Below are 14,214 nucleotides of genomic sequence, written 5' to 3'. Positions count from 1 at the left end.
TCACTGGAGGTGAGATTGGGACACTGCTAGAGGTAGTGGTAGGGCCTCATTCCTTGGGCTAATCATGAAAAAAGTTAGTTTGTCAAGCACTACATGTTTCAGGGGAAGATAAATAGGGGCAGAAATGTGTTTTAGGGTTGCATACTACATTTTGTAATGAAGGCCAAAAGGTCTAGAAAGACATTTATTGTGTCCTAGTATGCCGCATAGACTCTTATGTAACATGGTGGGGGGAGTTAGATGGTTAGGGCAATTTTAGCCAATACACCAGACTGGAAAATGTTCCTTGCCGATAACAACTTTGAAAATGACTCATATAAAACACCAGCTTGCCTCTAAACATCCCAGTGCAGCACCCTATGGGCTTACTGGGTTTCTTCTCATCATATCAATCACTTCTGCATAAAGGCGCTGAGGTGCATCCAGCCCCCAGAGGAAATCCCAGTGGTTCCAGTCAGAAAATCTCTTGAAGTGAATAAGGTTAGTAATTCGAGGAACTAATTCGGCATTGTCCTTTGGACGAGACACCCAGTCATTTGCTCCTATCCACACAGCAGTAGGCACAGTCATAGCTTCTATGTTATAAAATGGTGGAGAGGTCTGGAAGGAAACATAATGAGATATAATTGTACAAAACATTTTTCAAGCACTGCAAATTTTGGTTGAAAAGAACAACCTTGAGACGAACAGGTTATGAGGGAGGTCAAATATATATATTATACTATGAAAAATAAAAATTGCAATAGGAAGCTTTAATACCTAATGTGTATCACAGAGGGAATGGGGGACAGTTTGGTAAGAAGGTTTGTGCATAGGCCAGGCAGGTTATGAACAATACACACAGACATTATTTACTTGGGGCCTCTGTCCCTTTGAGCCAATACCATGATCCTTACCAACTGCTATCTCTCTCCTATTCATGTACCAAGTAAAAGCAGATTCTGTCACAAGTTTTCATGGATTACATCTGCTGTTTGCCTCCTGTTCCCCAAAGTAACAGAAGAGGCTGTGTATGCATCTTTGCTGGACATGCATCTTCCCTATGCTCCCTTATGTTGACTAGGCAATAGTAGTACAGTGGTACCTCGGGTTACGAAATTAATTCGTTCCGCGGCTAATTTCGTAACCCGAAAAACCTTCGTAACCTGAATTGCCATAGGCGCTAATGGAAAAAATAGCTCTCTGCTGCCCTCCGGTGGCGGAAAATAGCGCCGAGGTTTTTTCGTAACCCGAAAAAACCTTCGTAAGCCGAAACAATAAATCCCTATGGGATTTTTTCGTATCCCGAAAAATTCGTAAGCTGGGTAATTCGTATCCCGGGGTACCACTGTAGTGGTGGTGAAAGGAAAAGATGGCCTTTGCAGGAGCAGATTACCATGGTGACTGCTGCACTATGGACCAGACGCCCCTCCTGATTTGCTCAGCTTCCTTGCTCAGTGACAGCCATGGCAGCTGCCATACCTGTGCCAAAGGGATCTGTGACTTTTGATCTGCATGTGGCCTCTCTGTTCCCCCTTCTAGATGGAGCAGTTGAGTCGGCTGAGCAAACTGAACCCCCAGGCAACAGCTGGGCACTGGGCCAGCTCAGTGTCCAGTCTCCAAAATCTCATGATAGCCAACCCTGAGACCTGTCTCATGGTCTTCAAGAAGCATGTTGCAGATCCTGAAGAAGTGGAGCCACAAGGGCCATCCAGTCCAACCCCCTGCCATGAAGAAATTCACAAGCATGCAGGGGAACTTCAGAAGGTCAGATTGGCAGGGTACAGACCGCCCAAAAAGGGCAGTCTGCCTGCACCTTGTTTTGCTGCACGAGGAAGCTGCAGCGGACAAACTGCATGGATTCCTCGCACAGCAAAAAGTACCCGAAAAAAGCAGGTTCTTTTTGCAGCCCCATAATGACACCACAATGCACCATTCTGTACAGATGGGCACCACCATTTTGACACGACAGATGCTTAGCGTCTGCACGTCGCAATGTCATTATGGCACCGCGACGTGCAGACGCTAAGCATCTGTTGCGTCAAAATGGCGGTGCCCATCTGTACAGGGCGCTGCCATTTTGACACCCTCGTCACATGTGAGGGGCAGGGGGCATCTGGAAGCATCACCCCTCTCACATGACAAAGGTGCCCTATCGCGCCCGTCAGTCCCACACCTATATATGTATATGCATATGTATATATATTCCCAATTAGTTCTTTTCAGGATAGCTATAAAACATGATTATTATATCTGTCTGATGTTGCCTAAACAATAGTTATTTGACTCAAAATACATTATGCCGAATATTTTCATATAAGTACACCTTTTTGCCCCTGTTGTCTTTGTCCCAGGGCTAGTCCCTGTTTTCTTCTTTGGTTTATGATTTAACTGCACTGAGAATGAGCCGGTTTCTTTTAAACAAAGCCAGCACCAATACCTTTTTACGACTTTCAGGCAGAAAGTGAACATGTGAAAAAATATGACTCAGTTCCTCAATTAGTGAGAGATTATACCACTATTAAAAATGGGTGTTATTTAGGCCTGTGAAATATTTTCTGATCTTTTCCTATGTTCATATTATTTGACACTACAAACAACACTGCAAACAAAAATCATACCATTTCCAAAAATCTAGACTTCTTTTTTTTTAAAGAGAGAGTTCTGATAATTGATTACCTATATTTCCCTCTTTTTAATTCTTTCATCCCTTATCTATATAATAAAGAACTCGGGTGCTGAGAGCACATGACTACATATCCAAAATGTAGTCACTCAGGAATCCTTTGGTATCTTCTGGAGTTTGGTTCCAGGACCCCTCATGTATATCAAAATCTGTGAATACTCAAATCCCATTAAATACAATGACAAAGTAAAATGATATAAAATGGGGAAATCAAGGTTTGCTTTTTGGAATGTATATATTTTTGCAATATTTTCACATGGTGGATGGTTGAAATCATGGATGAAGAATCCATGGATATGGAGAGCTAACTGTACTTTAAAAATCTTTAGTTAACAAAACTCTAAGTGGCTCATAATAGCAACACCAAATTCACACAACAGCCCATTGGGAACTGTACTGAGTTTCAGGAGTGTAGAAAATCAGAAGTCTGGAATGGCATGGAATATTTTACAAGTGTCCATGACAGGCTGGCTGAGTCCTGAAGAACATTCTACACTGTGATACGGTTTTGCCTACTATTTGTCTTTAACAACTGTAGCATTATTTGAAAAGGCCTTGTACTGTAATGTATTGTAATGTTAAAATACAAGGGTTAAGATCATGAATTTCTGACCCAAATACAGCAAAAACATCACTTCCTTGCCTGGTTGTATTTTTCTTTATTCTTACAGCCGTAGTCGAAGTATCGAAATTTTCCTGTTTTTGCTGACTGAAAAATAAAATAGTGGAAAATGTTATAATTTCCCCTCTAGATATGTATCTCTGAAAGCAGCAATCAGGCTAATTTTTTTAGATACTTAGTAGGTATAATTTTCAAGTTGAGCATCAATTGAAATAAGAAAACTTTCCCTGAAATCTGAAACTGAATGCAAGGAGATTTTACCTGTGGGTTCTAACCAGTTCTAAAACATTTGTCAGTCTGTGAACTATCAACTGCAAGTTCACAACAGATTTTCAGAAAAGAAAGAAATAGTTGTAGCCAGCTGGCACAAATATGGCACTGATCCCTGTCACTTGGGGCAGGGAATGCTGAATCCTCTACATCAGATGAGAAGTGCAGTTCTAAAAGACACATTTAGGCCTAGGACAGACCGCCCCAAAAGGGTGGGCTGGCGACAGCCTGTTTCCCTCCAGAGGGACGCCACAGTAGCCAAACTGCCCAGCGTCCCTCCACCCCAAAAAGCACCCAGAAAAATCGGGTTCTTTTTAGGTCGCTGGGCAGACATCACAAGTGCGCCAATGGCGCACTTGTGACATAAGTAACGCACAGCAATGTCTATTTGCTTTGCATCGCTTACGTCAAGATGGCGGCATCCATGTGGACGGGACGCCGCCATTAAGCCGCTGCTGTGCTGTGCTAGGGTTAGGGACTGTGCGGTCGGTGCATCATCCCTAACGCTAGAATCAGCATCAGCAGCATACCACTTCAGGACCGTCTGTCCTGGGCCCTAGTTTCTGTTATATGAAAAGAGAGATTTTCTGAGCAAACAAGAAAAACTGATGCTAGCGGCAAAACACTGTTTCTACTTATCCAATAATTCTCAAGTGTGATTTGTGCTGAAAACATTTAGACATTCAGACTTGAGGGAATTCATGAAATTGCATGACAGTTCAAGCCTTCAGGATTACACAATCAACACTTCTAGTAGCTCTCAAACCTACTCTGAAGAAATTTGCCAAGAAAACCTTGTGATAGGTTCAGTTAGGGTCACCATAAAATGGAAACAACTTGAAGGCACATAACACACACATACTAGATGTAGGGATTATCTATGGGGACCTATACTGACTCCCTTCTCATTAACATATTGGTCATGTGAACCTTTTTACTTGAAGTCCTGTAACTGACTAATAAATAGATAATCTATTCCGGTAGTGGAAGGACAGTCAGAGAGCACAGTAAATTCTATCAGGAGGGTTTAAAAAAAATCATACAGTCCTACTTTAATGAACATGGAAGAGACTGAACAAAAAAAAACAACACTGCTTGTATTACAGAGGATAACAAAAAGAGCCGAATTCAGAATTTTCCTTGAACATTAATCAGATCATCAATGGATTTCATTAGAAAGAGAGTTTAGTCACATCAAAGACATTACCTGACCAAAGTGTAAAATATTCTTTACAGATGTGAAATCTGGAAAATGAGCAGTGTACACGTCAACTCGACTCTGAAAGGTGTGAAATGAAGAAATAAATTAATATTCAAGAAATAAAGAACTCTGAAAAGTTACCTTTTTGGACTGCAGCTTCCAGAATCACTCTTCAAGCATGGTCAATGCCTTGCTTTGCTGGAGATTCTGGGAGTTATATTCCAAACAATAAATTCTCCAAACTGGTTAAAGTAAAAAGGTTTTCAGATATTATTATCAAAACGGTTAAAGCATATGGCAGTGGTTCCCAACCTGGGGGTCAGGACCCCTTTGGGGGTCGAACAACCCTTTTACAGGGGTCACCTTAGACCATTGGAAAACACATATTTGCATGTAGCAATGGAAATAATTTTATGGCTGGGGTTCACCACAACATGAGGAACTGTATTAAAGGGTCACAGCATTAGGAAGGTTGAGAACCACTGGCATATGGTTAGGCTTTGCCTTCACAGTCACAGCTGCTGTGGGTTGGGTGTTTTTTAAAGATTGTACAAGCATACCACAGTTGATGGACCAGCAACCAATAGATCATAGATCATTTGGGAACCATACTTTATGCATATTCTTAATTCCGTGAGGAAACATAGACTCAAAAAAGGTTCTTCATGTACTGTTACTAAGTCTGAAAAGTCTTCAGCAAACAGAATAACCCACACTCCCATCACTGGCCTAGTATGAAATAGTAGGCAACACTGGCTTAAATTGCAAGCTATGGGGTTTTTTTTCACAATGATTAAATGGAATATGGCTTCCAAGAAATTAAATAAAATAACCAGATGAGACTGCTGCCACTCTTCTCACAAACGTTTCCCAGCATCCTTCACTTGAGGAGGATTCTTTGCTTTTCTTAATGATAGGGCCAGGTTTGTTCTGAACCCATCTTTCACTGATAGCTAAAGTATGTGAGCTGAAAGGTCCAGAACCCACACTGCAGAAAAAATCCAATATGACACCACTTTAACTGCCATGGCTCAATGCTATGGAATTCTGGGAACTTAGGTTTGTTGTTGTATGAGAGCTCCCTAGCAGAGAAGGCTAAATGTCTCACAAAACTACAGCTTCCAGAATTCTATAGAACTGAGTCATGGTAGTTAAAGTTGTGTCAAACTGGATTATTTCTGCAGTATGGATGCAGCCAGAGAGAGTGGGAGAGTGCAAGAGAGTTCAAAAGATGCTCGCTAACAACACAAAGGTCATGATTGTTATCAAATGTTGAGGGGGGCAGCAAGGGAAAGATTAAGATTCAAGGCATCTTGTAAAGGTCTTGACATTTATCATCCTGCTCAATTTGCATAAGCTTTTGTATTTTTTAATACAAATTCACATATAGAGGTAGATATTTCCAGTGCATTATTCAGATATGCTTCGTTACATTATACATCTCAAAATTGTGAAATATTGTTATTAGTACCTCCAAAGCAGAAGTCACATTAATTTCAATGGACACTTCAAAATATGTATGCCATGTTAAGAGCTCTGGTTCCTAATGCTCCATGTTCAGTAAAACAGAAAATGAGACGCTAACAGTGGCATCCTTTAGGTGCTAGACATCTACTCATGCAATGGCATAAATTTAAGTTGGTAATTTTCTGCTGTTTAAGTAGGGCTCAGCTACATGCTGCACCCAAGTCCCTTAACATGCTTAGAGAGCTAAACTCTCCAAAGTTACTTTTCAGGCATCTGCAAGGTCTGCAAGGTGGATTGAAGAGGCTGCAATCATGATACTATCATCAGCATCATGTTGAAGCTGTGTCATACCCATTTCACTGATAAAACACTGGGACATATGTGACCAAGTGACATCAGAGCATGGTTGAGATGGCAAAATTTATTATTGGGAAAGATAACAAAGGCTAGAAGAGGCTTCAGCAATTTGCTTTTGTCTGAGCCGACAAGGAAAAAAGCAATTCTTCAATAAATTTAGGCCCTAATAAGTACTGTAGTTATAGAACTGTACTCTGAATGTTTTTTTAAAAAACTATACATACCACATTTAAGCTGTTTTCGTCAAAGCCACTTATAAGGAAAAGTGCTTGGGCACAGAGTTTTTGTATTGGTTGATAGCTGCAAATCTTAGCAATCTGCTTTCTCATACTTGTATTTAATAAGGAGAATTCTTTTGTGCCAAATATAATCTGTAAAAATTGAGAGGTATAGTGAGATTAAACAAATAACATTTTTATCTTTGACCTCAAATTATACTCTCAAATTTTAAATGGCAGGGGGATTGGACTGGATGGCCCATGCGGACTCTTCCAACTGTATGGACCTGTTATTCTATGATTCTATGGTTTATCATGCCTATATACTCCTCAAATAGGAAGCCAAAACATGTCTACAGTGAAAAAAAATTATTCAGTTTCAAAGGAATGCCTTCATCTATAATAGGAGTGTAAAGTAACTTCACAAATATTCTCATTCCTTCAGAGAAAGAGAAAGAGACCAGAGAGAAAAAAATCTTCAACTGTTATGAGTCATTTCATTCATGCATGAGAATGAAAACACCAGTACTTCTCCTTTTCAAGATTTCAAGGAGCAATAATAGAATCTAGGGGCAGCCACTGAGTAGGCCTTCCCATTTGTCCCCACCAACTGTGCTTACAATGGTTGTGAGACTGAGATAAGGGCCTTTCCTGATTATCTTATTGCCCAGGTTAGCTAATAAAGACACAAAAAAACCCACCAGCTTCATTTATATACCACTTCATACTGCCTATGCAGTGTCTAAGCGGTTTAAGCTAATTTGCCCCCAACAGTCTGGATACTCATTTTAGCGACCTTGGAAGGATGCAAGCCTGAGTCGAGCTTGAGCCCTTTTGCTGGTCTTGAACTCGCAACCTTATGGTTTTGAGTGAGTGGCTGCAGTATAGGCATTTAACCACTGCGCCACCAGGGCTCCTGCCAGATAGCCTGGACTTGAGCCACATAGGGCTTTATAGGTCATAACTAACACTTTGAATTGTGCTCAAAAACAAACTGGCAGCCAGTGGAGCTGTTTTAATAAGAGTATGGTATGGTCTCTATAACCTGCCCCAGTTAACAGTCTGGTTGCAGCTCTTTGGACCAGCTGGAGTTTCCTAACAATCTACAAAGGTACAGTAGAGCACATTATAGTAGTCCAAACAGAAGGCATGTGTGCCATTTCTTGAGATATTATATCTGGCCACAGTGGTACATCTGTGGCCAGATCAAACATCTCAAGAAATGGCACACAGGGTTGGCAGTGGCACACAAGTTTTAAACTGATTTCAAAAACTCCTGCAAATGTTTTCCTTTCTTCAAAATCTCCAGGGCAATATTATATTTTGTGATGGCAATCATACTTCCTTCTTTCATATTTAGTTATACTTTTTAAATAATGGTTGGAGCTGTGTAATTTTAAATCCCTTGCCACCAGCAACTCCCTAACCCCCAGGGGGAGGTGGATACAGATGAAAGCTGTAGCTGTTTTAACTAATCTGAAGAATACAGCTTTATATGGGGAGAAAACAAAACCTACAATAACAGATTGAAAAGCCTCTAAGAAAAAATATGGCCAAATATAAAACAGAGTTAGGTGTGTTTAAGCATGCCTTCTTGTACACTGGTTGTGGCAGACAGAGGTATGCAGTATCTCTATCTGCATCACAGTGGTGTCATTGCCAGGGTGTCACCCAATGTGGGGAGTAGGGCTTCCGGGTGAGGCTTATGGGGGCAGGGCACTGCCCACCTCCCTGTCACACAATGCTCTACACATGCATAGAGTGGCATGAGGCAGGGAGGTGGGGGCTGGGCATGCTCCATCCCTACCATGCACCATTCTACTCATGTGTAGAGTGGCACATGGCAGGGAGGGAGTGTGCCCAGCCCCCTCCTTTCTATGCACCATGCTATTCGTGTGTAGAGTGACACATAGCATGGAGGGGTGTGGGCACGCTTGCTTCATTGTTTTCATGCATCCTATTTTGGAAAGTTTTACTGTATGTCTTGTTTGCTTCTTACAATCTTAGAGAAAAAATAGAAAGAAAACAATAGCAAGAAATATAAGATCACAGTTATCTATGGCATGTTACAGAGTGCCAGGAAGGAGTGACCGGGAGCTGCCTCTCTTTGCTGCATAGCCACACCGCAGCAACCAAATTGCATGGCGCAGCTACGCAAAAAAAGTACCACTAAAAATCGGCTCCTTTTTGCACCACCGCAAACAGATGGCAGTGGCGTAAGCACACCGCTGCTGGGCAGCTCCATCTGGAGGCTGTGCAGCAGTGACATCATCGCTACGTGCGCCATCTATTTGATGCCGCACAGCGAGGACGCCCTTGTCACGTGCGAGGGGAGTGTGGGTAGGGTGCCCCTTGCACGTGACGAGGGCGTCCTTCGGGGCCCGTCTGTACCGGGCCCTTGTTATCATATTTGCCAATTATACACTTGTATCAGCTCAGAAATGTATCTTGGGCTACTGACAAATGCACATTATTATTTTTTTAGGGGGGGAAATGAATTAAACTGAATTAATCCTTAAAATAATAACAATGAAAGGTGTACCTTTAAAATTGTATCTGGAAAGAATAATAGCCGGATTACTGGACCTTTGCTGTTGTGAAGTGTATATGCAGGAGCAAAAACAAAGAATAATTTGATTTTTGCTGCCACCTCAGGTCGCAGAGAAAAGGCTAGAAAACCTGCAAAAACAATGTGAATTCATTTGTAGTTCATTTACAATAAGCATGAGAAAAACAAAAGAAGAAACAATGCACCATTCAGAAAGGCAAATGTATAGAACTTTGGTTTATTTGATTCTTTATAGCCAGGCCAACTGTTTATTTGCTGTTTTAGCAACTGGACACATAGAGTTAGTGCAGATATACACCAATAATAATAATAATAATAATAATAATAATAATAATAATAATAATATTTATTTGTATACCGCCCTCTGGCAAACCAATCCGGGCGGTTAACAACAGTAAAATATAAAATATGACAATTAAAAACACTTTATCCCTCCCCCCCTTAAGACAGTATTAAATAGTATAACATATTAAAAATACAATATCAAGGATAAAAACAGCAATTAAAACTAAAAACCCTGATATCCCTCTGTTGATCCTCAACCATCTCTAAGATGGGGCCACGGGAGGAATGAGGGAATCAGGGAACCTGGGAACCTGGGCCGGGATGGTTAATCTGGAAAGGCCTGCCGAAAGAGATCCGTCTTGACCGCTTTTTTAAAGCTGTCTAATGATGTTATCTGACAGATCTCATCCGGCAGGTCGTTCCAGAGTTTGGGGGCGACAGCAGAGAACGCCCTCTGGGAGGTTGCCGCAAGCCTAGATTTTAGAGGCTGCAGTAAGTTCCTCCCAGAGGACCGGAGAGCGCGGGGAGGATTGTACGGGAGGAGGCGGTCTCTAAGATAGTTTGGACCCAAGCCACTTAGGGCTTTAAAGGTGATAACCAACACCTTGTACTGGGCCCGGAAGCTGATAGGCAGCCAGTGGAGGGACCTCAAAACCGGAGTAATGTGGTCCCTCCTAGATGTACCTGACACAAGCCTGGCTGCCATGTTTTGAACCAGCTGTAATTTCCGAGTCAAGCACAGGGGTAGCCCCATGTAGAGTGCATTACAGAAATCAAGGCGTGAGGTTACCAGTGCGTGCACAACCGTCTCGAGATCCCTTACTTCCAGAAAAGAGCGCAGCTGGCGTATCAGCCGAAGCTGATAACAGGCACTCCTGACCGTCGCATTTACCTGATTTGTCATCAGGAGCGACGAGTCAAGGAGCACCCCCAGACTGCGAACACAGTCACTGGAGGAGAGTGTGACCCCATCCAGGACTGGAGGTTGCAACCCAATTCTTGGTTTCGGGGCCGCTACCATGAGCACCTCCGTCTTGTCTGGATTCAGTTTCAATCTGTTTTTCCTCATCCAGCCCATTACCGCCTGGAGACCCCTAAATTTGCATAATGTAAAAATCTTTATTCAGCATGATACATCAATGTTGCCAGTAATATGATGAATCAACAGAGTGATGTCGCAGCTAAAAGGACCAATGAGATTCTGGGCTGCATCAATAGAAGTATAGTGTCTAGATTAAGGGAAGTAATAGTGCCGCTGTATTCTGCATTGGTCAGACCTCACCTGGAATATTGCGCCCAGCTCTGGGCACCAAAATTCAAGAATGATATTGAGAAGCTGGAGCATGTCCAAAGGAGAGAGACTAAAATGGTGAAAGTTCTGAAAACTATGTCCTATAAGGAGAGACTTAGAGAGCTGGGTATGTTTAGCCTGGAGAAGAGAGGGTTAAGAGGTGATATGTTTAAATATTTGTTTAAATATTTGAAGGGATGTCATGTTGAGGAGGAGGCAAGCTTGTTTTCTGCTGCTCCAAAGAATAGGACATAGAACAGTGGATGCAAGCTCCAGGAAAAGAGATTCCACCTCAACATTTAAGGAACTTCCTGACAGTAAGGGCTGTTTGACAGTGGAACACACTCCTTCCTTGGAGTGTAGTGGAGTCTCCTTCTTTAGAGGTCATTAAGCAGAGGCTGGACGGTCATCTGTCGGGGATGCTTCGAATGAGATTTCCTGCATGGCAGGGGGGTTGGACTGGATATCCCTTGCGGTCTCTTCCAACTCTATGATTCTATGTGTGAATAAGGGAAATCTGTAATATCTCATCATCAACTGATCAGAACAGAAAACAAAACAAAAAGCCTGTAAATTTCATTTATCATACTTCTCTAGTTCTACATTCATCCTTCTGAAATATTGCAGGCCTCTTACTTAAGACACCTTTATAACATATGCCATGTTCATATCAATTGCCCAAAAAAGTGATGGTGAGAGGTTTGTGTGTGTACATACAAGTGCATCTTCAAGTCATTTGTCAACTTACAATGACCCCCATGAATTTCATAAGTTTTCTTAAACACTGAATATTCAAAGTTCCCTCCTCAGAAATATAGCCTACAACATTTGATGTTTGTTGGAGGTCTCCCAACCAAATACTAACCAGAGTTGACCCTGCTTAGCTTTCAAGATCAAATGATAACATAGAAAAGAAAGTTTCTAACAGACATAGATATTTCAAACACTTTCCTTCTATCCTCAACAGTGAACTTTTACTTCTGATATTTTGGAAGGTCACCCCCTGTGTAATTTTCATATAATTGCCAGGAAAACACACAGAGATTGACATAAGTATTTTAAAAACACAAAAATAGTGAATGCTGCTCTTGTACAAAACTCTTTGGGGGGAAAAAGAGGATTCGTCTGAAAATGTTGCCCTCGGTAGATATAATTATCATTGCAAATTCTGCCAATTCTGTCAAGATATAGAAAAAAATATTAGTTGTTCCCTTTTTTAAAAAGTAATCAAACTAAAAAGGTATTGCCATATATCGCTCTATGCCTATTTGTCTGTAATCCCCTCCCAGGGGGGTATTATAACTAACCATCTCAAACAAATTTGAAACATAACAACAAATCTATAGCCATTTGTTGATTTCTATCAATAGCATCTGGTGGCTTCCTTGTTAATGGGATAGTAAATCTGTTCTTTAGTACAAACTTTAAAAGTTCAAATTGCTGCACGCTATCCCCAAATAAGTTCTGTACCTGGTATGGATCACTTAACCTCCAGACTAATGGATTGGCTACCCTACTGATATGGAAGCCGCTGCCAATGATACTCGGTGAAAAGCAGAAAATGATAAACATACCCAAGGTAGCTCCTTGAGAGTGGCCGACATAATAGATTTGCTTTTGCCCAGTTGTCTGCTGTATGACGTTTATCATAGCTGGTAGATCATAGAGGCCCATTTCATGAAAGCTGAAAAGCAGGAGTAAAATGTGGACATCCTGTTATACTGTTGCTTAAAGCAACAACCACTTTTTCAATAAGGTCCTATACAGACCGGCACTTTGTGCTAGCCTGAGGGCAGTGTCCGGGTGTAGCATCCTGATGCTGGATGCCCTGACTGCCCTCAGGTTGTCATGATGCCATGCGTCATTCCATACACTGCTCCAGATGATGCAGTGCTGAAGGGGCTCCATACAGCTGCGCTGCCGCAGCTATGATACCCTTTGGAGGGCACAAAAAGGAGCTACTTTTTGCAGCTCCTTTTGCACTCTCCAGAGGCTGGATGGGGACCATGATGTGAGGTTGCCGTGGCCCCGATCTGGCCAGGAAAGGGGTAGCTACAGACCACTCCTTTGGGATGGTCTATATAGCCCTATGTGTGTCGTTCATGCCAAAAATGCTATGTTCACATCAATGATCTTAATGGATCTCTCAGTTTAAAAAACTCTCTCTCAAGCCCCAGATTCTATTTCATGGAGCATGAATGTTGGCTACAGCTAAAATCTAGGGATCAAGCTCCTTTATTGCTTTATAGCATGAACAGTTCCTGGGAATGAAAATAGGAGCTGGAATAGCAAGTGATCCTGCCCACATGGCATCTCCTAAAATGGCTATGTGGAGATCTTGGGAAGAACAGAACACACAGGTTCCTCCAAATTAGATGAATGAGCTGAAGGTTTCTTTCCACTGTTTTATGCTATAATTTTAAACGATGGAAAGGATGATTGCTTGGCAGCTGGATGTGAATGAGTGAGTTAGAAATGGAAGGGGGGGTTCTTCTGTTGCTTGCATTACAACAATGTGGACAATTCTGAACGATGTAGTCTGGGCTCTCAAGGGTAGTGGGAAGCCAGTAAATTTTACCAGGGCTCAGTGTTCTAGAAAGGGACCTGACAGTAGGAGCAGAGGAGAAAAGCCCTTCCATCTCAGCCAAGCCAGGTCCTGGTGATCTTTCCCATATCCCCCCAAACCTAGGTGCCAGAGACTCTCTGCCATTTCTCCTACTCCTGTTGCACCAACAGCCACCTCTCATCTGACTGATCACCTTCCTAGCCACAGGGAACACTGTGGTCATGGCCACTAGAAGGCTGCCTGGCCAGCAGGTCTTCAGTGTATCTTCAGAGCCTACATGGAGTAAGAAAGGGAGGAAGGGAGGATAGAGGAGGAAGAGTACTTTCCTCAGATGAGGGATAATGAGATCAACATCAGTATTCTCACACTCTAACTTCTTTTGAGGACAAAGTTTCCCCAACTGTCACATTTGGTGTGTGGCTTTTGGAAGATTAGCCAAAAAGGAGTAAAGCCCTTGGCCTAAAGTAAATCCCCACCCCCAGCTATGGCAACCTGAAATTCCAGAATTCCTGCTGTGAGATGGACAAATTCTGATGTCTTCTAGACCAAGTGGTTCCTCTAACATTTCCCAACCAAACATCATAACCAGCATCTGCCAATATGAAGGCCAGACTATTATTAGGTAGATTGGAGACCCAGGGACTGCTTTCCATAATTAATCCAGGAATCAGCAACACAGCTGGCCTTGAACCTACAAGAGATG

General features: G+C 42.1%; 1 protein-coding gene across 1 annotated transcript in view; it reads right to left on the bottom strand.

Moving 5' to 3' along the window:
• Nucleotides 1-317: 317 nt before the first annotated feature.
• LOC121926115 (lipase member M-like) overlaps nt 318-14,214 on the bottom strand; it is a 24,031-nt gene continuing 10,134 nt past the window's right edge. Inside the window, exons 4-10 of the mRNA XM_042458784.1 lie at nt 14,004-14,202; nt 12,520-12,629; nt 9,343-9,479; nt 6,807-6,953; nt 4,765-4,836; nt 3,309-3,374; nt 318-600 (exon numbers count right to left, since the gene is read on the bottom strand). Of these exons, the coding sequence (XP_042314718.1) occupies nt 358-600; nt 3,309-3,374; nt 4,765-4,836; nt 6,807-6,953; nt 9,343-9,479; nt 12,520-12,629; nt 14,004-14,202 (974 nt within the window). The 3' untranslated portion in view covers nt 318-357. The remainder of the gene's footprint in view (nt 601-3,308; nt 3,375-4,764; nt 4,837-6,806; nt 6,954-9,342; nt 9,480-12,519; nt 12,630-14,003; nt 14,203-14,214) is intronic.

Source organism: Sceloporus undulatus, chromosome 3 (assembly GCF_019175285.1).
Source record: "Sceloporus undulatus isolate JIND9_A2432 ecotype Alabama chromosome 3, SceUnd_v1.1, whole genome shotgun sequence".
Classification (NCBI taxonomy): Eukaryota; Metazoa; Chordata; class Lepidosauria; order Squamata; family Phrynosomatidae; genus Sceloporus; species Sceloporus undulatus.
This window is presented reverse-complemented; position numbering and strand designations above follow the sequence as displayed.